This window comes from Embiotoca jacksoni, unplaced genomic scaffold (genome assembly GCF_022577435.1).
Source record: "Embiotoca jacksoni isolate LCO1_2020_lvr unplaced genomic scaffold, fEmbJac1.0.p SCAF_23, whole genome shotgun sequence".
In the NCBI taxonomy this organism is placed as follows: Eukaryota; Metazoa; Chordata; class Actinopteri; family Embiotocidae; genus Embiotoca; species Embiotoca jacksoni.
This window is the reverse complement of record NW_027185374.1, coordinates 9,138,000-9,164,309: the sequence shown is the minus strand read 5'-3', so window position 1 is coordinate 9,164,309 and position 26,310 is coordinate 9,138,000. Positions and strand designations below refer to the sequence as shown.

Here is a 26,310-nt window from a genome sequence, read left to right as displayed (position 1 = left end):
TGGTCAATAAGCGGTAAAATGTCCTGATTTTATTCCATTTCTTTGTCGTGTTTTTGTTTGATAACCATATTTGAGGGATCTCCGCAAAAAAGTGTGTTTATATATTTACTGTATATGCAATATATCTGTAAATAATTTTGGTCAATAAATCAACATTGAACTTTTTTACTACCTAATTTTGCTAGCCTTGAATACGGGTCTGGCCCCCCTCCATAGGGAATTGTTTGCAATTGTTCCATCCTATTGGACGAAGACCTCAGGTTAATTTCAACCTATCAGCTCGCGCCGAAACCGGCTGACCCTCTGCCACCACTGCAGCTACCTGCAGCCCGTGTCTACCAAAGCGTTTTTTCCTGAGCACAGCGTATTTTTTGAATAAAAACAGCAGCAGCTTGAAGAGGTGCTGAACAGTTATTCTGCGCTGAACGTTTGTTTATTTTTTCCAGTCACCGAGAGTTGAAAAACGTTAACGCTGTGCTCGTCACTGTCACCAGCTGTCCAATCACAGTGAAGGAGTGGCGGGACAAACACAGTTAACCACCGACACTGCTGGCTGATGGGTCCGCCCTTCAGAGTGGCTGAACAAATGCTAATATGAGCAGAGTTCGCAGGCTGTTAATCACAGTAAAGAAAACTGAAGATGTGAGCAACAGTCAGCGCAGCACATAACTTTGGTATCGTCCTCAAAAATCTGGCATCGCTGAAGGCTGAAGGCTGCCTCTGTGAGAGGTGGAGCCAAACACATGCACCTTCAGATGTGAAAGTAAACTCCAGGGACTGATCTGAAATAAGCTTCTTTGTGAATACAGAGTTTCTTTCAAGTGTATCTTCACAAATTGACCAATGTTCTTTTTTTTCTTTTTAAAACGCTAAACAGAAGGTAAATAAAGAAGGAGTGATACAGCCTGACAACAACACAGTAGTAACAAACAGAATAATCGCAGACAATTGTTCCTTCCCAAATTTCAAAAGAGCAATCTCTACTCCAAAGGACTTTGACGTAGATAAGTGTAATCTCAATCAAAAACCTAAAAAGTCCAGACTGAGATCTAAACAAGTGAACGAAGGAGGAAAAAGAGAACAGAAACACAACCTCCTGCTGCTTCCTCCCCCTCCTGCGTTCCCCACAGCAGAGCAAACATTACTCCACTCACTCTCCTCTCCTCACCGCCCAGCTCTCCTGCTCCACTAACAGAACCACCCACCCGCCACCATCTTCTGCTGCTTCTTCCACCAAAAGCTGGATGGAAACGAGGTGCTGCCTCCGTCCCTCTGCCAGATGCTGCGCAGACTCTGAGCCAAGTCGGGCACAGTGGGCGCCTGTCATTTTGGGGCTGGCTGTCGGGTGAGTTTATCTGTCATAGAAGGCGTCCTTACATTGCCGCCCCTGAAGGGAGATTAGACACACTGCACTGCCTCTCTCTACCTCTATCTATCTCTGCCCCCCACCCCTCTACATTGCCCTCGTCTGTTGCTCTCTCTCCCCATCAACATTTCCTCTCTCTTGCCTGTCTCCTCCATCTTATTCTGTCTCACCCCCCCTCACCCCTCTCTCTCTCGCTATTTGTCAGCGTGCTCCACTGAGCCAGGACTGTGAACAGGTTACAGTAGTCGAGAGGGGAGGTCCACCAGAGTCAGCCATGTGAGACACAGATGGGCCTCCATGTCTATTCAGCAAGACGGTTGACACAGGTTAGAGCATAAAAATGCCCCAATGATATATTTCAATCTTTCCCTTTCTGCCATACTTGACAGCTAGGCTAGAGAAATAATGTCAGATAATGCTTTGTATAAAAATACATCGCTGTCACTGTCAATATCCCTGTTTTTTCCCCCTCTGCAGTTGCCAGTGATTTTTAAGGCAGATCTCTGCAAAATATTTGTAAAATTTAAGCAGACTTCCTTCAGCTTGCAGCCAATAGCATTCTTCGGCAATAGCTTGGCTAAAAAAAAAGAAGAGGGGACTTAAAACTTCAAAAACAATTTTGAAAAACTTGTACTGTAGGCAGTTAAGACAATAATTGCACAAATGGCAAAAATCCCACTGTATCCATAGAGTCTGTTGGCTATAGAAGCTCAAATAAACTAAAGCCAAAACAAGGTTTAATCTCCTCCCTGCCAGCACTGCAGAGGACATTTCTCATAGTGAATTGTATAATTAGAGTGTTATCCAACTTGTGCCATCCCCCAAGAGGCAGCATTGCCACACAAGAGGAGGAGGCCCCTTAGAGGCTTTTCTGTGCAAAAGGCATATGTAATGAGTCACGAGGTCCCTCTTCACTCCAAATGACATTAATTTCTGTCCAGGCAGAAGCCTGCTGGAAAACAGCCAACACATGCTCAGGTTAGGGCATTTCAACACTGGGAACATTGCACAACAGACACATCCTCTTTTCTTTCTTTTTTTTTTTTTTTTTGGGGGGGGGGGGGATCATATGCAATTGCATCAGCCTTTTATCAAAGACAATCAGGGGGAGGGAAAATATGATGATTACAGTATTTTCAAATGAATCTGCCAAGCGAACGAGCTGGTTAAACCATCAAAGTCAAGGAAAGTACGTCTTTCCTTTCTCTTCTTTAGCCCGTCTGGCATGTTCCAACAAGATGTGAATGAATTAAAGATAATGTGGGAAGAATGAATTAAGCATGTGCTCTTCAGCCTTCAAACCAACTTAATCAAAGGGGTCTTGTGAAATTCAGGTGGGGGGGGGTGGGGGGTTCAAGAGAGATGTGCTTAACATCTGTCATCTTTGTGCTGACTCATACTGGCATGGCCACAGGCTTTAGATCTTCCACAGGGCATGACTGCCGGGCGTGGGGCCGCACTTTAACACACTCAACTTCCACTGACTTTATTTGCTCGTGAGTGTTGGCCCTATTTTTTACTTGTGATGTTGTGCTTGTATTTCTGGTTTAAAACAGTCTAATTATGGTTTCAGTCAAAATCACTGCAGCAGAGGCTCACATATCCTGACTTTTAGTTCTTAGTGGGTATGTCTAAGGATCTGAATCCAACTAATAGTGTCTTTGCATCGTATTCTGCTGCGCGGGTGAACACCCAACAGTCCAACTTAACCCCAAAGGTTGATGATGTTTAAGTTGTGGATTTAATTTGGCGAATCGTGAATGCACACACAAAATATCCAGATTTATGTGTAATTGTTTCAAACTTTTCGTTTAAAAAAGCATGTTCCTGGGGCTGAACTTTCGTCGTAGTTATTAGACTGTTCTGAGACAGTAAATGTCAGAAATCCACTCAATATTTCAATAAAGTTGAAGAAAGAACTCGGAGCCAGAATGTACATTTACAGAAGGCTGTTATTAAAAATTGACACCAGGTAACTATTAGATGTATAACCATCTGAATAATTTGCTTGCTACAGTATTAACATATCCTAATTGAAATAATATTTGCCATCAGCTAGTAATAGATAAGATATACCCACTTGATCTTTAAGTTGATGTATGTATTATCATCCGTTCAGCCTTGAACAGATAATTCAGGATCATATATAATACAGATCAGCAGCTTATGATCATAGACACTTGATTAGATTTTGTATTGCGATTATTAACAACAAAATGCGAGTCGTAATAAGCTGCTTGCACGAACATCTACCGAGTAGTTATTTTGAGGAGGAATTTTTCATGTTTTGTTTTTTTTATATTAGGAAACTATTAAACCTGTAAAATAAAACATCATCTGTTTTCTGCAGAACAAATTCAGACAAGTAGTCAATACTTTGAGATGCTCCCACTGCAAGTATATTTGATTCAAAGAGTAGAAATTCAAGTTGACCACTCCACTGTAGAATAATTACCAGTGTGCAGTGAGGATCACGTATTGATTAAATGTGATAGTTGAAGGTAGAAGAGTGGATTTTTCCCCTTCCCTTCTCTTTGATTTAACCCTTGCTCCCTCACCTTAAAATGACCCCTCGAAAAAAATACGATGAACCAGTTAGAAAATCCTCTCACCAGTCGACACACATGCTCATGTACATATCAGAGTCACCCAAAGTATGTCATCAAGATAAAAAGGTCGTAACCCTATTGGTCGCCTTGGACGCCCAATCAGACTGGATTCTATCGGGGGCCACGGCCTGTGTGGAGCCAAGCTTTGACCTGAAAGGAAATGTGCTGTGTCTGTGCGTGTCCGTGTGTGTGTGTGTGTGTGTGTGTGTGTGTGTGTGTGTGTGCGCTGGTGCACAGACAGAGAGCTTTGCAGAACTGGAGCTTACACTATAAATAGAAAATATGCTGGGTTTTTTTCCCACCACAATAAAGAGACAGAGGAAATGGCTGAGGGCAATGCAGGAGCAGAACAAGAGATGTGGGGATGGAAGACAGGGCCGTCATGTCCTTGGCCATCTGCCCCGCTGCCTGGCCAGAACGTTTGAGGATCAATAAAAGTCTGACATTCACTCTATAACCTTCAGTGATTCAATGCTTAAAATGAGTCTATATAAGAGCCGTCCAGTAGGAAATATCTTTTTCCCCCCCATAGATTGGTATTCTGATGATCCCAGCTTCATAAAAAAAAAAAAGAATTTTTTTTTTTGTCTCCTTGTCAATAGAGCTTTTTCACGCTGAGAGTCAATAATGGGAGGATTAAATAAATACAAACTTGGTAAAATTCACAGGTACTCACTTTTACATTCACGCCAACTGTGAGAGCTTCGCACTCAAATTTGATCCCCTATTTTTTTATTTTTTTTATCAGTGAAAAAGAGGGAAAAAAAATACTTCTTGCTGTTTTTTTTAACCAGCAGGTGCTTAATCCTCAATGAATACATTTGCAGTGTGTACGTATGTGTATGTACGTGTGTGTTTCTGAGTGAGCTGATCTGCCACACTGTCGCTGATACTGAAGGCAGAAGATTTTTTTTTTCCCCCTCGCCTTCTTTCCGCTAGATTTATTTTCTAATGTTGACGTTTATCACTTGAACAGGCCTGCGATTCATCACCCCCCACTTCTCCTCAATAATCTGAAAGGGAGTCAATTTGCAAAAATGCGAATGTCTTTCTTTTATTTGGGTTTAACCCCCGCTTCCCTCCCCTTCTCTCTTTCTTCATCTCTGTCTCCCTATCTGACTCTTAGTCCTGTGGCGGCTCAGGTGAGAGATGGTAGCGCGGAGGAAAGTGGCTGTAACGGGGTAATGCCGAGCTTTGAGGGGGGATTTAGGAGTGTCTTTGGAGCTGAGATGGCAGCTAGCCTTGTGTGTGCGATACACCTCAATCAATTCCAAATCCCTCTGATCTTTCATTAGGAGCTCGTCACAGGCTATCCCGCTCATCACTCCAGCACACGTAGGATCGCGAGTGGAACTGTACAAATAGAGGAAATTATGATGCTCCTGAATGAAGTGAAGTGCTTTGATCTGTGTCTCTGGCGAAGAAAGTGCAGCAACTGAAAGACTTAAAGAGTTATTTGTGGTTAGGACTGGAGCGGGGCCACAACTAAGTAGCTGAAACGGTTAAAATACTCATTAAGCAAACAGTAATCGGAGTCGACCTGATACTATTCACTCCCTTGTTGCCTCTGGACTGGTCACCACCTACATTGGTGGCTCTCTTGTTTATAAATGTGGACTATGTTACCAGCAGGTCGCTAACTTTGAACGTCTGACATTTGGGAAGGTAGTCGATGCAAAATGGGTTTCAGAGCTTTTTAGATGCAAACAAAAAAGCTATGAGAAACGGCAAAGCTGTCAAACCAACATCAGAGCAGAGAGGATCTGCGGAGATGATTGATAATTCTCTGCAAACAACCCCTTTCACATGACACATAGCCACTCAATCCATTGTTAATATGAAAATATTGATTACAGTTGCCAGAGTCAATAACTAATAATTTGTAAGTAGACAAAAATGACAGCAGCTATAGAAATGTACGCCACTGATTGTTTCAACTATTGCTCCAACCATTCTAACCATACATTGTTTGTTATATACGACCCACAGGAGTGTTTCCTAAATTAGGCCTCTGGTTAGGTCCACTTGATTAGGGAAAGATAATGGTTCGAGTTCAAATGAGGACTTGAACCGAGTTGTACGTTAATGTTACTACCTTCTTAGAGTTATGCAACCTTTGTTGTCATGACAACAGTAAACACAGTTTTATCAATTAAACCTGAACCCACTGTTGTGTTTAGGAATGGCCTTGGTGTTGTCCAGAGTTGCAGGGCGTGCAAACCCTGCAGCTTCACTGTAAGTAACGTGCAGTCAGAGGGCTAAAATAGTTAATGGTGGTCAGTAAATATGTCCTAATGTGGTCAATAAAGACAAACCTGTAAGAGTGGCGGGACTTTGTTCAAAAGCACCTTTGAAACAGTTTGGTTAAAGAACAAAAAGAAAGGTGAGTATTATTTCTGACCTTGAGTAGTTAGTAAAGCAATCATTTTCAAATGTACAATAAGTAATGACTTGCAGATTTTGCAGGTAACTTACTGAAAATTTGTAAAAACAAATATCCTTAAATTTCTGCTGCCACGAGAAGTGGTTCAGTAAGAGAGCAGAGTCCCGAATACAAAATGGCTGCCACAGTCATGACCACAGTCTGTCCACCCCTCTGTGAGTGAAACCCTCCACCAGGAGCTCTGCTAGTGTTGTTTCTCACACTGCAGCTGCAGTGGAACCGAATGGCCGACCGGCTTCTAGCACTCAATCTGGCCTTTAGTTTGAAAACAATGGTGTCATGCCACTGACTGTAGCTGCAAGAGAAAGAGAGAGTGAGAGAGAGAGATAGGAGGGAGTGAGAGATAAGAAGGAGAAGGCGGGTGGAGGGGCGTCAGAGTGAAGCAGAAAGGCAACACATAATTTGGAATTCACAGCCAATGCGCTTGTGTGCTGAGACCTATCTGAGCCAAGTTTGTCTCTGATCCTGCTCTGAATTCGAAAATACCCACATCTATCTCTCTCCCCAACTCCTTTCCTCCCACCTCTTCTTCTCATTCTTCTTTTTTTCTCCTCCTATTTCATTCAGACTATTGTATTTGTTCTACTTTTGGATGTACATGATGCTCCACTCTCTGCCTCTTTCATCTTCTCCCTCTTCATCACTGTGCGAATGGGATTCATGTCCTACCACGAAGCTGTGAAAACACAGGCATACCTCAGGGGGCTTGGTCTGTCAGAGACCAAAGAAGATACAGGCAGGCACATTGTTTGTTGCCTCTCATTGAATTTTTAATCTTAATCCATGAAATATACATCGCTCAGTCTAGGGTCACAGACCACATGGGTACATTGTAATAATGTTGCTCTGTTTGTCCAACTTGGGCCGTTATTACTTGCTGTGTCTCTCCTGAAACTGTGGCGGGAGGGTGAAACGGGGTGTGTGTGTGTGTGTGTGTGTGTGTGTGTGTGTGTGTGTGTGTGTGTGTGTGTGTGTGTGTGTGTGAGTATCAAAAGGTCTGCTACATAAATTGTTCCCCCAAAGTGCCTTTAGTTGACATGGATGACTGACAGGCGGATGTCCCTGAAGAGCCCTGGTATCATGTTTGGAGTGTCAGTGGCAGCATACCATGGTGTGAAAATTTGTTGAATGAGCCTGTGGAAATGTGTGCATGTGTGCGTGCGTGCGTGTGTGTGTGTGTGTGTGTGTGTGTGTGTGTGTGTGTGCATGTACATGTGGCGGAGAGTGAGAGATGAGGTGAGTGCGAGCATGTGGGTGGGTGTGTATGAGAGTGAGAAATAAAAGCGCTCGTGTTGCATATGTTTTTGTGTATCCATGCATGTGCTGTTTGAGAAAATACAAGACACAGAAAGGCTTTCGGTGTCGTGTGCATTAAAGTGTGTCCATGCATCTTCTGTGTTTTCAGTTGGAGTGAAGGTGCTTCCTGAAGCTGTTAATTATTAACACCCACAGGCACCAAACTCTTACACTTTCCTTGATTATTCTGTGTCAACTCACGAATGGCCATGACAATACTTTACCAGAGGAGGAAATAAGTACAAATCAACACTCAAAAAAAGACATGTTGTTTTCTATTATGTTCAACACCCTCTAGCAAGCAGTGAGATTGCATTCAATTTTGTCTGAATAGAGCTCAAGCTTATTAAATTTTAAACAAAATCCTTTAATATTTCAAGAATGAGTGAGATGGTTACAAGTAAACACAGGTCAATCTGACTAGATCTTCAATCTAGTCATACTCTCATGACAGCACCATTCAGGTACGGGTATAAATCTGCTTTGCAAAAAAAAAAGAAAAAAAAGAAAAGATTTTCAGTCAGGCTGTCCTTCAAAACAACTAAAACTTTCATACAAATATTTTTTTCCATCACTAAACACTACACACAAGGTTGGATTACCAACCAGGCAAAAGCAGACAACTGCCCCGAGGCCCCAGACTCCCCGGAGCTCTGGAAGTCCCAGGTTCACCGCATGTCAGCTGGTACTAATTCATTTACTGAATTCTTTTTTAAATTTTGCACAACTAAAATATAAATAAGCAGGTCCTGCATTATTTCCTTATCTCGTAGCCCTTTATTATTTTAGTTTCTGTGCTCACATATATCAAATCAGTCTGGCAGCACGGCCTCATGTTACCTTCAGTGGTGGAACGTAACGCAGTGCAGCACAATCTGGAGCTACATGTTGGACTCTTCCACTCGGCCACAGTCCACAGGCAGGTATTCTACTTTTTCTTGCCTCTTTTTGGTAACTTTAGTGAGTAATTTCTTAACAGATTGAAATTTATAAAACCAAATATAATCAACAAATAAATGATGATATCTTCTGATAGGATACGATGAGATGTTATTGTTTCCCAGGGGACCGTTTATAAGCAATGCAGCAGTCTATAAAGTAATTAAAAATAGTTCCACCTTTACCAGCTGCAGCATAAACATACGAACACATTAATGCATCAACAATTATAATCTAATTATATAATATTGATTCCCTTTTTTCTGTTGGCTGCACTCTGCATGAGATTAATTACTTCAAGTATATTTTGATGTTACTAATTTTGACTTGAGTAAAATGACATGACTCCATGACTTTTACTTCAGAGTATTACATTTTCACTTGCTACAGTACCAGCAGCACAGGTTTTGCTTCAAAGGTTAAATCATATCTCTGTTCCGTTGGTGTCCTGGTCCGCCACAGCAGAGTGACAGTGAGCACAAAACCAGGGCCCTGAAACTGAAGCAGATAAATGGAATCCGGCCATTATTTGGGAGAAAAGAGCAGCAGCCACAGACTGATATTGATATCAGCCAACCGAATTTGGTAATGGGGAAAGAAAATGTTGGTTGGTGCTGTTTGGGCATTAAAGAAGCTGTCAGCGAACTTTAACTAATGGGAGCTTTTGGCGATGATAATGTATGAGGCCCCCTAACAGGTTAAATCACCCACGAACACACAAAACTACTTCTATCTCTCTTAATCAGTGGTGGCACAGTAATGTCCAGATGTTGCGACAACAACACTGCACAGCATTATATTCCAATCAGAGATCTGTGCCTTCAGTTCACAAAACACGACTAAATTATCAAACCACTTCTGTATCATCTGTACTGGAGCATCCAATTTGCATCCCACACCTTCTTTGTTTTGGTCCACACCTTCCCACCACGGCATTTGACAAACTCGTGCTTATTCTTAAGTGCTGTAAAATCATAACTGTAATGGCTATGAACCGTAAATTTAGTGCAGCTAAAAAGTACAAATGTACATCACAGTGCTGTTAAGCTTCACTAATAAATGACACTGGCCTACATATTATCTATGAAGAATGATGGTGCTCTCTCTCTCTCTCTCTCTCTGCTGACGCTCATGTGCAGGCAGTGTCCTACGTCACCGACTTGGAGCTGCCATTTAGGATAAGAGATCGAGGCAGTGACACTCTGACAAGAGAACATTTAGGGAAAAAAAAAAACCTTCCGGACGATTGTTTCTGACAAAAAAATTCTACAGAATACTAATTATTTCTACGCAGATGAAAGAACAGGGCTTTTATTATTCAGAGATTTTAATTGAAATTTAACATGCTAATTTCCTGCTAAATATATCATATTTTAATCAAATATAATTTGATATAACATTAACATTTATTTTTAGCCTGCAGCCCTCCATCGAGATTCGTTTTTGGCCCTTAATAGACAATATTTTGGGCACCTCTGATTCAGACCAAACATAAAACACGAAAACAAACATAAACGATCCCTCATCAGGTTCACAGTGTCTCATGTAAGTACATTATAGCATGTACAGCACACACACACACACACACACACACACACACACACACACACACACACACACAATGTCCACTCACCATCTGCTGGCTAGTGTGCTAGTGAAGTTCAGCCAGCTGTGAACAACCATTATGTCAACAGTGTCACCCAAGGGAAGGAATAATGTTAATAATCTGGTATCATAGACTGACCTCAAAGGAAACAACCTGTGTGAGATCCACTAATAATCTTGTAATGATAAAGTATCTGTTGTTAGTTTAACTTTGATGGTCATACGCTGAAATAATACAATCTGTTGTATCACCTGGGAAATCAGAATAATACAGCAGTCGGGATAAAAATGAGTCTGCTCTTCAGCCTGCATAGAAAACACATATTTCCCCACAAAGTTACAATAATGCTGAGTGCGTGTACTGCAAGCAACTAGTTGTGAAAACAGCTGCGAAGTCCATTTTCTCAGTGCTTTATTTCCGTGGGGGGAATCAAATGTGGGAAGTCAGAAAATACAAAGTCAAATAAGAAGCTGTAATGTTATCAGAGGCCATGAGCCATAACCGTGATAATATCTATCTTTCCCTGCCGAGGTGGGGTAACTTCATAGAAGCAATACATTGCTGGCCATATACGCGCTGATGCACACAGGTACACATCAAACATCTTATATTAGATCTGTCAGAAGGAGGAGGGGAGGGGGGGGGCAGACGGCGTTACACACAAACCCACGAGACGGAAAAGCAGCTGACGGATGAGGAGAGACAGGAAGGTGTGTAAAACTGAATGAATTATGCAGTTGTACTAGAGCATTTAGTCATTGAAATATACATGCTTTTGTGCATGTATGCATATAATGTGTGAAAAAACTGATACATGCATGCGCTGTGTAATGTAGCGTCTGCCATCCACAGCCACTCATCTCATTCCACACCTTGTGTCTGAGTGTCTGCACTCGGGTTTTCAATTATCCAGCAGCCACACCTTTTTCTCCCAGTGAATTAGCATGAGGGGAAAACTGAAGTGGGTAATGGAATTGCATGTGCCGTTACTCCATTAGAAACCGCCTCGCTGATTGGTTGTCAATGTATCTTTTCTTAGACAGAGAGTGACGATGAGGGACGGAGGTGTGAATATATGTGATATTTTATACGTGCAGGGAGAGATCTGATGAAAAATATGCACAACAGAATATCTGGAACATCTGTCCATTTTTCGGGGGAAGCTTTATGACCATTATTATTATTACCGAAAGAACTGGCTTTTATTTCGAGGTTGAACAACTGCAAACCATAAAAAAAAGGCCACAGCTAATGTGACTCCTGAGTGAAGCTATTTTAAAGACTTTTCTACCATCGCTTCCAATCAAATAAAATAATGTTAAAAGCAAACAAACAAGTAGTAAACCAGATATGACAATAAGTGAAGTTTATAGCTCAAACAGAAGCAGCTCAGTTGTTTTAATCACGATCGATACTTAAACGTCACGTTTATTCGTCAACTGGTAATCAGGGTTTTCATTGTGATGACTTTGTATGGAGTGCGACGTGTTTTACAAGTTACCTGTAACTGTGGATTGCGTTGGAATACTTGCAGAGTGTTTATCTTGTCAGGCGCCTTGCTGTGAATCTCTCTCCTAATTGGAAAACCAAAAGAGCTGCCAGACACCAAACCTGACGGAGCGTTCTCAATTTCAGCTTTAGCGTGACTTCGAGTGTCACCTGCGACATCTCTAACAGAAGTGAGCTTATCCGGGGCTCAGAGGAGCTCCGATGAACCAGGCTTCCACTCGCTCACCTCGTGCTCACCAGTGTTTAAACAACATGGACGAGGAAAGGAGGGTCTTTCACAATGTAGCTGTGCTGTCCTGTAATCACACCAGGCCTGGATTTCTTGCATGGCAGACTACAGCTTTAATGAACATGAAGTTTCTATGCAAATGTCCATACTCTCTGCATCCGTAACATCTATGTTTTCTTTCATTTTCAGACTCTGACAGCCATTAATGATTAAAACGGATTGTATCTCAGTCTTCAAATCTTCAAAGAAATAGAAGGTCCTGTTTTTGCTTTAACATCCAGACAAAACTTTTGAAACTTCAGCCTTTAATAAACTTGACCATCACCTCACCTGTAGATAGAGAGTGTATTTTAAGCAGCTTCTTTAATTTTGTCAAATTTTGTCTGTTTGTGGCGACTGCTCTTGTAATGACAACAATATATTTTTTCCCCCGCCTAAGTAATGTATTAGCGATGAGATTCTCAAGGATTTCACTCTTTGTGTGCGGGTATGTGTGTTTGTGTGTTACATCTTGGGTAATCTTCACCTGCAGTCATATGCAGTCCCCAGTGAGAGACTGTGTGACTCACTACTGCCACATCTAGCCCACGGCTTAGAGTACTTCTGTCATGGATTTAAGCTTAAACACGCACACACGCACGCACGCACGCACGCACACACGCACACACACACACACACACACACACACACACAGACTTAAAGTGTTCGTACCCCACACACACACACACACACACACACACACACACACACACACTACTAATAATCGTTGCAGTGTTACCACCAGCCTCCCATTTGACTCATCTTACTCTAAAAAGCCGTCTGTGACACAAACATATTTGATATGACAGCTTTCAGGTTTTTATCTCAGCATTAGGTTATTTCTTTATTTCATGCCACATGACGCTGACGAGGCTCCTCATCTGTTTTACCCTGTGCACTCATATCGAGTGAACTCCTAAATGAGATGCTGGCAATGGCAAAATGTCGTGCTCACCTCTGCAAATTACCCCAAATTGCCCCTCCGATTTCCAACCAAGCATGCGGTTGTTCTTAGCAGTTCAAATGTAAACACTACAATCAGCATTTTAATTCATGATTGCCAAACAAGCCGTGAGCTAATCACAGAGAGGAGATAATGAAGGAAGCAAAAAAGAGAGCAAGAGAGAGAGGAAGACTTAAGGAGTCTGCGATTAGGTCTTGCCTCAAAATGTCTGTTTTCTCTCTGGGCTCTGCATGTTTAAGGAAAAAGCCATAAACACCTTTTTTTATTTTTTATTTTTACTGCAAGCAGAATATACAAAAGTCAAAGTCAAGGTTAGCTGAAGCCATGTTCATGTCCTCCTAGTGAAGTTTCATTACAAATTTACTTTAAGCATCTGTTCGAGTATAAAACTGCTGCAGTTATTTTTCTTTGTGTTGATTCTAGTATGTCATATATTAAAGCTGATGGACATCAGTCATGATTTTTAAAGTAATTGAAAAATGAAAAACAAAAAAAAACAAACAATGAATAGTTTATGTTTATTTCTCTTGTTTTTTATCCACACCTGGTACATTAATAAGAGGTTGCAGTAATGCACTTAAAAGCTATTAGACAAGGGGGAGGGGTCAAATAATAAAAAAAAATAGTTAAATACTTCCCAGTCAGGCTGGCAGGATTACATTGCAATGCATGCACATGATTTGTCTGCCAGCTGGGTCAATATTTTGTTATTAATTACTCTGTTGCGTACTCTATGCCATTATACAATTGTTCGTACAGCTTATTGTTTACCAAATAGTTGAGGTTTGGGAATGTGCAGGCTAATTCCTGCAGCATCATATTTACTGTTTGCATTTGGTATAGTCACTGTCGATTTGTACGATGTAGGCCAATATATATACACTTATGGTTTTGAGTCACAGCTTATGTTATGGAGGCTATCTGAAGTTGTCTTTGTATAAATGCTACGAAACTTCATGTTTTATCAAAAACAAAAATGTAATTTCCCCCAATCACAAACATCTAGTTGACCTGGTTGCTTTATTCCTAAAAGTAACGACTGATAGAGGGCATGCTGGGAAATGGGAGAGGAAGAGCCTAAAAAAGATAAAAGCACTAGGGCCAATCACAGCTACGTTACTCTGCAGCAGATACATCTACCACAAGAACAACTGAGAGAGCAGGGATGACTGATTCATGTTCTTTCGCACAAAAGTTGTCGACGCAACGTTCCCATAAAACTGTTATTAGCCTATTTGCATCATAACATTAATGAGTGGATGCAGGCAGAAAGGGCACAGGATCTGCTGCTCACAATTACATTTTCAAGAATGAACATTAAAATTTTAAAAATTTAAAAAAAAAATAAAAAAAATGTGTGTACAGTGCGTGCAGGGTTACGGCTGCCGACACCAGCGTTCCCAGTGAAAATCCAATGGTATCTTTGCTTGAAAAGCCGAGTCCTGTTAACGAGGTGAATGTGTGCCTATCTTGGCTTTAGTGTGCTGATTCTCAAGTAGGGAGGTAATAATTGTCAAAGGCTAAGTTAATGGCCTTGGGCCTCACGAGACCTTTGGTTAGACATATATCCAGAATCGACAGGCGTAATGCCTTTAACCTTTTCCTCCACAGTCATTACTGAACGCAAAACGCTGACAGCGAAGACCTGATGCCTGTCATTAGGAATTATTATGTAATGACATTTCAGTGAAGTCAAGAGTCTTTCCGAATTCCAAAGACTCTCCACACACACACAACTTCCAGGGACAGCACGGTTGTTTTAGCGGCGCCCCTACAGCGGTAACTCTAATCATCCCACAACCACAGAACAGCAAGTCCAACGTGGAGGAAATGATCATGCATTATACAAATACCAGCAGCAGACAGTCGAGGTAAGATCGGACGAAGCTTTATTTTTTTCTACAAGTAAACAACCTCAGCTAAATATTCACTCAAGGCCGAATGACTTATTTACTGTTCACCTGTGGCAAACAAGGGCAGCGTTCTTCATTTGGTTTCTCTTCAATAACGGTGTAATCGCAGCGAAAAAGGAGCAGTAAAGTATTTTATAGTTTGAGGATACAATCATTGTCAATATTAAATAAAACCCACTTTATTTGTTCACCCTCGGCTGTCAATAAATCATTTGAAATATTAGCGGTGCAGTGTTACCCACGCGCCGTGCTCAGAACATGTTCTCCGGATGAGTTGGAGAAATCTCCAGTTGATGTTTTTTTGTTTTGTTTTTTTTCTATTAATAAATGTATTAGCGCAGGAAATTGGAGGAATGAAGACATTCACCCCCTGACGACTCAAGCCCAAATTATAGGAGATACCCTGCTTGGCTAGCTACGCTGTGATATTTAAAAATCTGAATTAAAAATGCATTCGTTTTTTTTTCTTCCTTTAGAGATTCCTGCAATTACTCGGTCGGTAAGAAACACGTGGGGAGGCGCCCCACCCACCTCCCCACCCCCTCCCGCACACACATCACCCTCACAAGTAACTGAACATCTTAATCACTTTCCCTCCATCCACGCCACTTCTCACTCGTCCACGCACACATGCAGCCACCTCCGTCTCTCTGTACTGTAAAGGTGGCTCACAACTACTCGTTGTTGGCCCTCATCTCGGCAGAGCAGATGGCTGCTGTTCTGCACCACATGGCCGGCACTCAGGAGATGAGGGGAGCTCTTTAAGAAGAAAAATACTTTCAATCTGCTTTAGCAACTGTAGCTCCTCCTCCTCATGACATCTTTTTTTTTAAATTTTTTTCCTCCCACGGCATCAGCAGCAGCAACTCCTCCATCCACCCATCCATCCATCCATCCATCCATCCCCGACCAGCAGCACCCTGCGCTCCTCCAGCTACTGTTGATGATTATATAAATACTGATTGCTTATGGAAGCGAGTCAAACACACAAGGTCGCGATGTGAAGTTATTAAGATGCTGCACGGGTCGATTGGCCAGGAATTCCAACTCGCAGCTTCCCGTTTTTTCTATCATGTTGCTCCAATATGTGGGAACACACTGCATATGTATGGAGAGCCGCATTCATTATTCATGCCGATTCTTAGTTTGAATGTGGTGGAGAAGGAGGGGTAGTTCTGGAAGAGCATGGTGAGCAGAGACTTGGAGTAGAGAGGGTGGGTTATCGTTTTTTTGTTGTATTTTATGGCTCTGCATCGTCTGTATAAATAAATTTGCGCTGAATACGGCCACAGAGACGGGAATGATTCAGAGGTTTGTTTATGGTCATCGCCGTGGTTGTAATACTTAAAACATATGGACAGCAAAATAAGAACAAGCTGTTGAATAATTCAGAATGAATAAGAGGGATACATACGATGTGGAGCATGATGTAGTCACCCAGACGTGGGGCGCTGTCGATGCGGACGAGGATGCCGTCTTTGATGGTGGTGCTGAAGCCCACCGCCAGCCGGTCCGTCCGAGTGCTCGGCCTCTCGTTATTGGGCCACGTGTATGTGATCAGGCCTCCTCCTTTGCCAAAGATGTAGGTGGTGCCAGCTGTGGAAATAAAAGAGAGTATTAGATTTGTTTTAGAAAGAACAGAGGCAGATCAAAAAAAAAAGAAAAGAAAAGAAAAAAAAGACGTACAAACATTGTCTAACTAGACACCAGGGAGCACAGTGTTGACACAAACAAGACACATTTCTGACAAAACCGATCCAAACTACTTCCATCGAGAGCTAAATCTACTGTAATTCCTTTACAGCCACCTCTCCGCTGCTACAATGTAACTGTGGCGAAATCTATTTTGGGATTTTAATGGTATTCAGCAACCACCACCTTTTGGGTGGAAGTCAGCGCTCCCCCGGCGCCATCGATGACCTATTCAGCCTTTAAATATAGCCCCTTTCCAGGGAATAACAGCCAGTATGGCCACAATCGGATAAGTCTCCCAATCCTCATGTATTATACATGAGACCTGCAACCAAAGAACAAAGGTTGGAACAAGAAACGAGAGAATGCGGGGGGTGGAGGGGTGGGGTGGGGTGGGGTGGAGGGGGGATCGAAGAATCTTCGTCGGGTTTAATTTGACAAATGCAAAGACAAAGAGAAGCTCATGGCAGAATTTTGTCATTACATCAGACACTAGATGCAGATCTGTGTCAGAGTTGAGCCTCTGACTGGATCAAATGTCGCCCTGAGACACAGAATCTGTGAAAATTGTTTGTGGATTTCCATTTTTTATCATCACGTGGAAAAGAAAAAAAACCAAAAAACATTTGGTTGCAGGGTCGGATTCTAATCCAAGTTTTGAATGTTCCCCGAAGTGTGTCAGAATCAAAGCAGGGAAACCTTGAGCCGCTTACCACATGGTCCACATTTAGGCAAAGATAATCAAGAGATCAAAGGCATTAAGACCTACAGCAGACAGACTAGTGGGTGAATCAATATGGGAGACAAAACAGACTCCTGCGGCCTGAGGAGAGCGCGAAGCATTTAGGCCCACCGCAGAGGCTGACGGGGGGTTGCTAATGAAGCCTCCGAGTTTATGCATCAACGTATTAATTCATTGCTTCTGCCTCCATCAACCCTCCGCTTCCCTTTTCTTCCAAATCACCTCCCAGCCCCCCCGCCATTTCTCCTCTTCATTCACTTCCTCTCCGAGTCACCTGAACATCTGTTTGGCCGTGTGATGGGTGCCCAGCTGTCTCACTGTTTCCCCTATGAAGCGGCCAACAATCTGCTCTGTGGTCCATAATACCACAGGGACCGCGAGAACATATGGATGAGAGGGACTAAGAGAGAGGGAGACACTCTGTTGGCCAGATGAGCAGCTCTATTTGCCTTCAGGCACACAAACAGGTCTGCGTTTTGCACAGCTCAGGTGTCAGCATTGTAAAACACCAACTAAGGTCGGCGATGTGACGTGAAAAATATCTAAACAAGTGAAGCATTCGGAGCCTCAAACAACTGCTTCACTTCTTGTAACTAATGGCCGTAAATGGATGGTTTAACACAGACGTCCCTCTTTGGGGATTTGAGGGTTTTCCTAAACAGAAACAATAAAGTAACTTGATTGCTTTTAGTGACAATGCAGGAACTGACACCAATGGGCGCATCATGCATCACCAGCCTCAAATAGAACCTTTCATGCATGGCATTGTTTCAGAACATGAACTCCTGATGCCGTGAAGGCGACAGATAGCAGCCTGCAGCCAGGTTGCACCGGATCTGGCCCTGCTGTCTCACTGCCTCAAAGTTTCTTCTTGCCAAAAGAGTTGAGGCAGACTCGGGATCAGTTTCCCCGGCAAACGAGCAAACTTTGTCTATCTCATCTTACACACACACTCTTTTTTTTTTTTTTTTTCTTTTTCTTTCCTGGAGGGGATGACGATGATGAGCAGCAAAGATACAAGCACCCCGGGGAGCCAATTATCACATTGAGGAGATTTGCTTAGTGTTTCAAGAAGACAATGTTGGGAATGAAACACACATACACACACACACACACACACACACACACACACACACACACAGGCGGGCTGACAGAGACACAAATGCACAACTTGATGCTCAAGTGTAAACGTGTGCAAACACGTGTGCGCGCACACTCAAAACAAGATGCCTTCACACATACGATCACACAAGTGGGTGATTATCTGCACAAGTACAGAGAAGAGAGAACCCGAGATGGCCGAGATGTAGCACGTTTCCCTCGAACGACCTGCTGGGTTCAGACCGCATGTCCACCCAGACAGGAAGCCCCACTGCATATCATAAATTCATAGATTCACTGCAGGAGTGTGGCATCGTTTCTGACACTCGCATGAAGATTTCAACAGAGGAAAAGAATCACATGGATGGTTTGCGACTGACAAAAAAAGAAAAAGAAAATTGCGACTAGGCTAAACTCCCAAGGTCAAGAGTTTCATTTGAATAAGTTCACTGTAGCGAGAGGGCTTTTCCAAGCGACAGGGTTTTTCCATTCAAGTGTGGATGTACGGAGCACCAATATAATTAAATTTCAGCAATTTTGCAAGGAGACTAATTAGAGGGTGAGGGTAAGCAATGGCATATTTGAACATTTCTAGCATATTTTAGTATGCATACTCTCAATTACCTCGACTAAAACCTCCTTAGGCACTAACCTGGCCCCCCAAACTGTTCATAAACTACAGTCTTTTCAAGGTTGTTTTTAACTTGGGTTTAAAAATTAGCTATACTAAAAGAAGAATACAACCCCCCACCCTCCCCCAAAAGACAAGCTTTTTGTCTTTAAAATAGAATAAATAAACATGCAGATTTTGTAGCAGTGTGCGGTCTACATTAGCAATGAGTACCTCAAATTGAAATTGTGCATCTAATTAAAAGTGATTGCAACAGAAAAGGATGCCATTCATTGTCTGGTTCATTAACAAGAAAACCTTTTAGAAAAATTGGTGTGCGTCACAGTGATGGGCTTGTACACTTATTTAGTTTCCTTGATTTGCATAGTAAAAGTGCAACAAAGGCTTCGTTACTCGATCAACATGTTGATGGCGTCAGCTGCATAAAAGCAACGAGGTAAAAAAACAGTCTCGTTTGTACTTCAGGTGAGCTTGCTCTGTTTTATAACTACTCACGAGTCCCGTTTGTTTCTCTTGCCGATCGGGATCACTGTTGGCCGTTCTTTAAGAAATGTGCAACGCCAACTCATTGCCATCACTGCTGAGAAGGTTGAAACATTTAACAGCAGTAAACAGGAGAAATGATGTGTTCAGTATTCGCTTGGTTTTCACGCTATAAAGCCTGGTGAAAAGCCAACTGCAGGGAAAATATCATCAAAGGAATCAAATCTACAAACAGATTACTGCACAGGATGTTATTTTGGTGGATCAGAGGGGACTTTCATCTCCATCTTTGAATAATGCAATCTTGCTATGGCCAGTGGGTTTTGGAGGGAGGCCATCTGAAATGTGATTGTAACACATGGGTGCACCATTGATCTGGGAGTGAAAGGATGGCAGATAGGAAGCCCTCTAAAACAAAGAAACACCAAGACTGATTCTCCTTTATTGCTCCTTCATACTTGAGAATAAATTAAGATAAAATGCCTCCAAAAAAGCCTTAAAAACATACGAATTTCGCTCTTAAATAAAGGTAATACACTAACGCATTACTCTGTCTGTTTTGATTCATTGCATCTGTAGCACGGCTCCTTTTAGAGGCAAACTGTAGATGAGAGACTAGGTCAAAGCCTTGGCCTCTATTTCACAGAGGTCCCCCGAGGCGTGGAGGAGCAGACAGAAGGTCAGGACACCTGTCTGCCCAACAGAACTATGTTCTGTCCTTCAGGCCCCCACGTGACGTTCCCCAACATCCAGTAAAGTGGAGGGGAAAAAAAAAAGAGAAGAGGAGGACACCGTTTATAGTACAATCACCAAAGGTCAAAGCTTGATCACAAATCTATGAGCAGCAAACAAGATGGCTCCAACTCTCAACTTAATGCTGATTAAAAACTAATGAAAAACATTTACATTATTTACTGGTTTGTGCTCTCTCTTTCTCTTTCTCTCTCTCTCTCTCTCTCTCTCTCTGCTCTCTGTCTGACACATTCACATTTCAACTTTACTAGGCAACAATGCTATCTATAAAAGAGCAAAGAGAGGCGAGCAGCTGCCAGGGCGCACGTCTGTTATAGCTGGGTAATTGCTTGTATTCAGACTTCACACCATGCTGTGATAAAACCCTCTGTTTAGAGGTAGCAGACCTAGAATAAAAGACTGGCTGTCTGTCCAACTGCAAAGATATGGCGGTCCAGGTTTTATTTTTTATTTTTTTTATTTTCCCAGGAGGAACTGGATGGGATAGAGTGAATGTTGGCTGCACCTTTGTATGCATGCGTGTGTTTACAGACAAGCACAAAGAAAAAGGTGGCACCACCAGGAGGCACAGTAATGCACTGCTCTAAACTCCTGTAAGTAACACACACACACACACACACACACACACACACACACACACACACACACACACACACACACATGCTCAAAGTCATCTGCATAGACTTCCTCTCCTTTCTCCTTGCTGTGTGTGTGTGTGTGTGTGTGTGTGTGTGTGTGTGTGTGTGTGTGTGTGTGTGCGTGTTTATGTGCTTTCATGTCTTTCCCCTTGTTATCTCTTGGGCTTTTTGCAGCACTGGCACCCCAGGGGACAGAAAAAGAAGACAAACACGGTTTGATGTGGTCGAATTTTTTTTGCCATCAGAGAATGAGGAAAAGAAAGAGGAGCTTTAAAACAAACAAAAAAAAACTTCCTGAAAGTGAGATGCAAAATGTAATTGCCTCCTCAATCATGTTCAAAAGAACTCCATCATTACAATGCTTTCCCCCTGCCGTGCTTCATACATGGGGAATTATTAGGCTTGCTGTCCTTCACACAACTACAATAAAGAATCATCGACAGAGAAATCGAATTGTGAGATAGTGAGCTGTGTAATCACTGGGATTTATCTCCATTTTACAACCTCTTATCATTTCATAATTCATATTTCCAACTGTTGCCTCTGCCCGCTGGGACACCGTGAGGGAAGGAGTGATGATTGAATGCTCTCTCTTTTCCTCTTCTCTCTCGCTCTCTTTTCAATCAGCAAGCAAGTTTCGAGGAAATGGCTGAAATTCGGTACGTAGATGTGTGTGCATGAGTGCTGTTGGACTTCAGTGCATTTCTATGACATACACGCACAAAACGCTCGGCATATACGTGTATCTATTGGTTGTCACGCGTCCCATCTCTCATCAGTGACGCTGAACAAAAATGCAGAAGATGATTGATGAAGGGCAGTGTGTTGTGAAGAAGGGTTGTGTAAAGAAAACAGCCAGCCCCGAATGATTTACGCTGTCTGTTTTCCCGTTATAATAAGCTGTAGCATTACCACACTATATGGATTCACGCGCCAAAAAACAGGGGTAATGGAAGTGGAAGAAAAACTGAGGAGGGAGACAGAACGGACAGAGCGTGCTCGGTGAAAAGTGGAGGCTTTTTACTCAGGCAGCTGGAGCAGAATTATGATGTATGTGTAAACAGCAAACTGTAAAACCCGTGAAGAATTGGGATTACAACAAAAAATTGTTTACGGTTTCTCCCAAGATTTGCCCATAGCAGTGTTGTTCTTTAAAATATTCACGTTTCAGAGTAATTAAATAGGCTCCTATGGAGTTATCTTGTATCAGGTACGCTTAAGGAAGAACGCTTTCATGTATAAACTTACACGAATGTCAAAAGGTGGCTGAAAAAAACACGACGCGACAACCCAGGCCGTCACTGATTATGGCTTCCAGAGTTATTTCCCAGTTGACGCGGCGCTTGCAAAGGATTGTATGGCTTACTCTACATTGTATAAGATTTTGCTGGAGTCATATTCTGACTTTATGAGCCACAGCCCACTCGCAAATGCAACAAAGCGAGGCTCAGGCTGCTGCTGCTGCTGCTGCTGCTGCTTGGGCTGCAGAGTACAGCACCAGTAGCCAGGATGATAAAGTCTGAGCCGATGGGCAGCAGCTCCACTCGCTGGGATTGAGTAGTCAAATACTACAGCGGTTGTATTTGTGCTACGCTTACAGAAGAGAAGCTCAGGCCTCTCCGCTGCAGTGGGATTTAGTGTTGACAGTTTTGTTGCAGTGGGTCACCAGACCGTGCAGAGGGAGTGCAGGTGTGGCAGGAAACAACATCAAGAACATACTGTACTCCATGCTGCACGACCTGTAAAAGGCCACCATAGTTTTCATTATTAATTAGCTGGTTTCCTCAATACTTTATTACAAAATTTCAAGAAAATCTGCATATCTGAGTCAAAGATGACATCTAATTGTTTGTTTTTGTCTGACCAACAGTCCGAAGGTTATGTGACAAAGAAAAGTATCAGATAGTCACACCTGAGAAGCTGTAACTAGTTAAACTATCTATTTCTATTTCTAATTTCTAGAATGAATTTAGCTGATTGACCAATAACATAATGACTCATGTCAGTATGATTGGTGTAACCTACTGGACACTCTGTTGTAGATTTATTAGGCACACTTGACTGAGGCCCAATCCTATTCGACATCCCGTGGCCCCGCCCCTCATTTAAGAGCACCCTCTACTGGGTAAAGGCCCTTCAGAACAGAGGCCTTAAAATCTCAAACTAAGGAGATGGGACACCAACATTAGCCACAATTCTCCTGAGTTAATTATTGATACGTTTGTAAGTCAGAAATTTTATTCATCATTAATGCTCACAAACAAGACTTAATTCATTCTCATAGAACTAGAACTAGCTTTATTATCCCAGAGCTGCATTTTCAGATTACAAAAACATTCTTGAGAATTTTTTTTTTTTTTTTTTTTTTATGGACCATTTTTCATGTTATGCTGCTTCGGTTTGCAAAGTATTATTCTACCGCTCCATTTAAAGTCTGCATCTAAAAACAGTCTGTTTTGAGGGCCAGATGGCAGGTTAGATAACCACGACCCCTTGATCCCTAAAAGAAACGGGACATCCTACCGTACTCGGGCACACGCTAAACGCAGGGGTACACCCTGATTATTCAGACCTCGCGTCAGGTTGACGTTAGGGAGGATTATGCTGTATATTATATGAGGTCTCCACCCTCACCCAGATTTGGCCCACAGACTGCTGTTTGCTGATCCCTCTCCACTTGACTGAGCTTCATAGCTGGGACTACCCTCACTAGCAGGCAGAACGAGGTAAAGGGTCTTCGCAGTGAGTGGGCTCAATCTGAAAGTTCTTCCCGTTTTTCGTCACCCTCCACTGGCGGGGGACGTACTTGACACAGTTTGATGACGAACAGCTTGATTTGCCATCTGTATCGTGTCGCCGAGGCGGAAGTGGGGAGAGATGTGGAGATGGCAAACAGAGGAGAGTAGAGGAAGAGGGCGCTGTTTGCAGGGAGGAGAGGGGGGAGTGAGTAGAGAGACGCAGATGGAGAGAGAGTCGAGTGGCATAGATGTGTGATGTACCAAGCACCCCCCCCCCCCCCCCCCCTACACACACACTCCTCTCAGATCAACAGGAAAAAGGTTTTTAACCAAGCAGTCATGTATCCTCACTTCAGCCGCGGAACACTGCAAAGGCGCAAACGTGAGTACACAAAAGTAAAAATACCAACACGCACACACACAAACACACATCAGAGCAGCAGAAGGTAAGCCATGACAACTGCCCTCTCATTACTGCGAAACTCGGATCGCCAGTCTCCCACCTCTCCCCCCCTTCTCTCCCCCTTCCCATCCCTCACCCCCTGCTGCATTACTGACACTCCTCTCTGTTGTAGCAGCACGCGGACAGCGAGGAAGGGCTTTAAATGATTTTTTTTCTCGGTTCTCTGGAGATGTCAGCTCCTATTCTCTCTGGTTGGAAAGGGAAGTGGAAGCGGGAAGGGGGTCTGAAGAGGATTTCAGAGGCTGGGGGACTAGAAGGAGCGGGAGGGGGGGGGGGGGGGGGCGGAGGGGGGGGGGGTGCTGCAGCTGAGATCCACACAGCACTCTAGGCTACAAAGAAGACCTGTCTGCTGACTTTAATGCTGCGCGCTGCCACCAGTCGAATTTTTTAGAGAGGGGAAAGCGACGCTGCAGAGAGATGAAAGGAAGGGAGGTACAAGGTAGGTAGAGACGCAGAAAAGGATGCTGGGAAAAAGAAGAAGAGACAGACAGACAAAGATGGGCAGCAGAGGTGGAGCAAAGTCAGCTTGAGACGGCGTGAACACACACAAAGACGGCACATAAATAGCTGGGACACTTGCACACCAAAGCTCTGCAAAACTTGACTCAATCGTGTTGCCTTCTATGTGGAAAATTAGCATTCTGTCAGCTCCAGTGTTGATGTTCACACTGCTCTCAGCAAAATTAGGACATGAGTGTCTCCTTCCCATCATTCATAATGCATGACACACTGTGTGTGAGGCATATCACTTCAGAGGCAGGCCACACCAAACCCTGCTGAGGATTAGGTGAAGAAGATCTGCTAAAGAATAAGGGATTCCAAGATGGCTCCAAGTGGAAGCATCATTTATAATTGAATCTTCCCCAGAGGATAGTGCAGCCTGTCTGCCTTTGCCAAGGCTTCCCGGAGAGCCCACAACTCCTCCCTCCCTCCCTCTCTCCCCTGTCTCTGCAGTAACTGAAAGACCCTCACACACGAATACAGCACAGCTACCTCAGACCATTGATCTTATCCCAAGCCCTTTATGACTCAAACCCCAGCTGGACACATATACTCATACGCAACTTTTTTTTTTTTTTTTTTTTTACAAACTTGTCTTTTTCTGTCCCAAGGAGTGGAGAACATTTTTGATTTTACACACACACTGCATCTGAACACTGCCTGTGTGTTTCCCTCTGCAGTACAGAACGAATGTGGATCAGGACCTGATGTCAACCAATGTGGAAAATGCTTGACTGCAAAAGCTTGACTCGTTCAGCTGAGAGTGAAATTGAAAGTTAATCAAAAGATAGGATCACAGGAGGAGAATAAGAGCTCTATTAAAAGAGGAAAAACAGAGGTGCACAAAACACAGTGTAAACACATTTTTGGAGGTCAAATATTTCATGATGCGCTTGGTTTTTATTGGTATTGATAAGATTAGGTTGGGGCTGCGGATGGGAGAGTTACATCTCCCTGAGGAAATGAGCAGATGTCTTTTATAGATATTTAATAAAACATATCTTTTGTTTGTATTGTATTGTGCACATACACAGATGGCCATACAAATTCCTGTTGCTATTATCAACCCATTTCTCTAACATGGGAGGGAATTGTTTGACAGAAAAAAAACTAATGATTTGGATATGCACGTGTCAACTTTTTTGTTAGATACAATGCATTTTTGTTTGTGACACTAAATGCAAAAATAACTTCACAAGACAATCCTTAAATATTATTTAGCTATTTAGTACTTATTTCCAGGGTTTTATATTGAGTGCGACTGTTTATTTACATTTAATTTCAGTCTTTTATTCGGAAGTTTCCCTGTTTGTGTGTTCAGCCCTCCTCTGGTGTATATATACGGCTGGTTCTCCCCCTCCCCCCATTCTATATGATGATAAAGGCCACGTGTCGACGCATGTTGGCTGAATAAAGAGTAGACCCTTCCAGTGAGGCAGATAGTGCTGCACAGTGATTTTTCACATGATGTCAACAAACAGCGGCAACAAATGGATTTTGCTAGGTCTGTTTATTTGCCTCAGACGAGTTGAGCACAGAATGTAATGAGTCAAGATGGATTGACTGTCTGTCCACCTGGCTGCCACACCAAGCATCCAACTTCAGTATTTGCTCAACGTTAGGTAGCTGCTGTTAAAGCTGACGTATCATTCACA

General features: G+C 42.8%; 1 protein-coding gene across 2 annotated transcripts in view; it reads right to left on the bottom strand.

Annotated features, from left to right (window-relative positions):
• LOC138203620 (neurexin-3b-like) overlaps positions 1-26,310 on the bottom strand; it is a 306,123-nt gene that overhangs the window by 56,256 nt on the left and 223,557 nt on the right. For both annotated transcript variants that reach the window (XM_069158621.1, XM_069158622.1), the window contains one exon: positions 16,328-16,509. In XM_069158621.1, the coding sequence (XP_069014722.1) occupies positions 16,328-16,509 (182 nt within the window). The remainder of the gene's footprint in view (positions 1-16,327; positions 16,510-26,310) is intronic.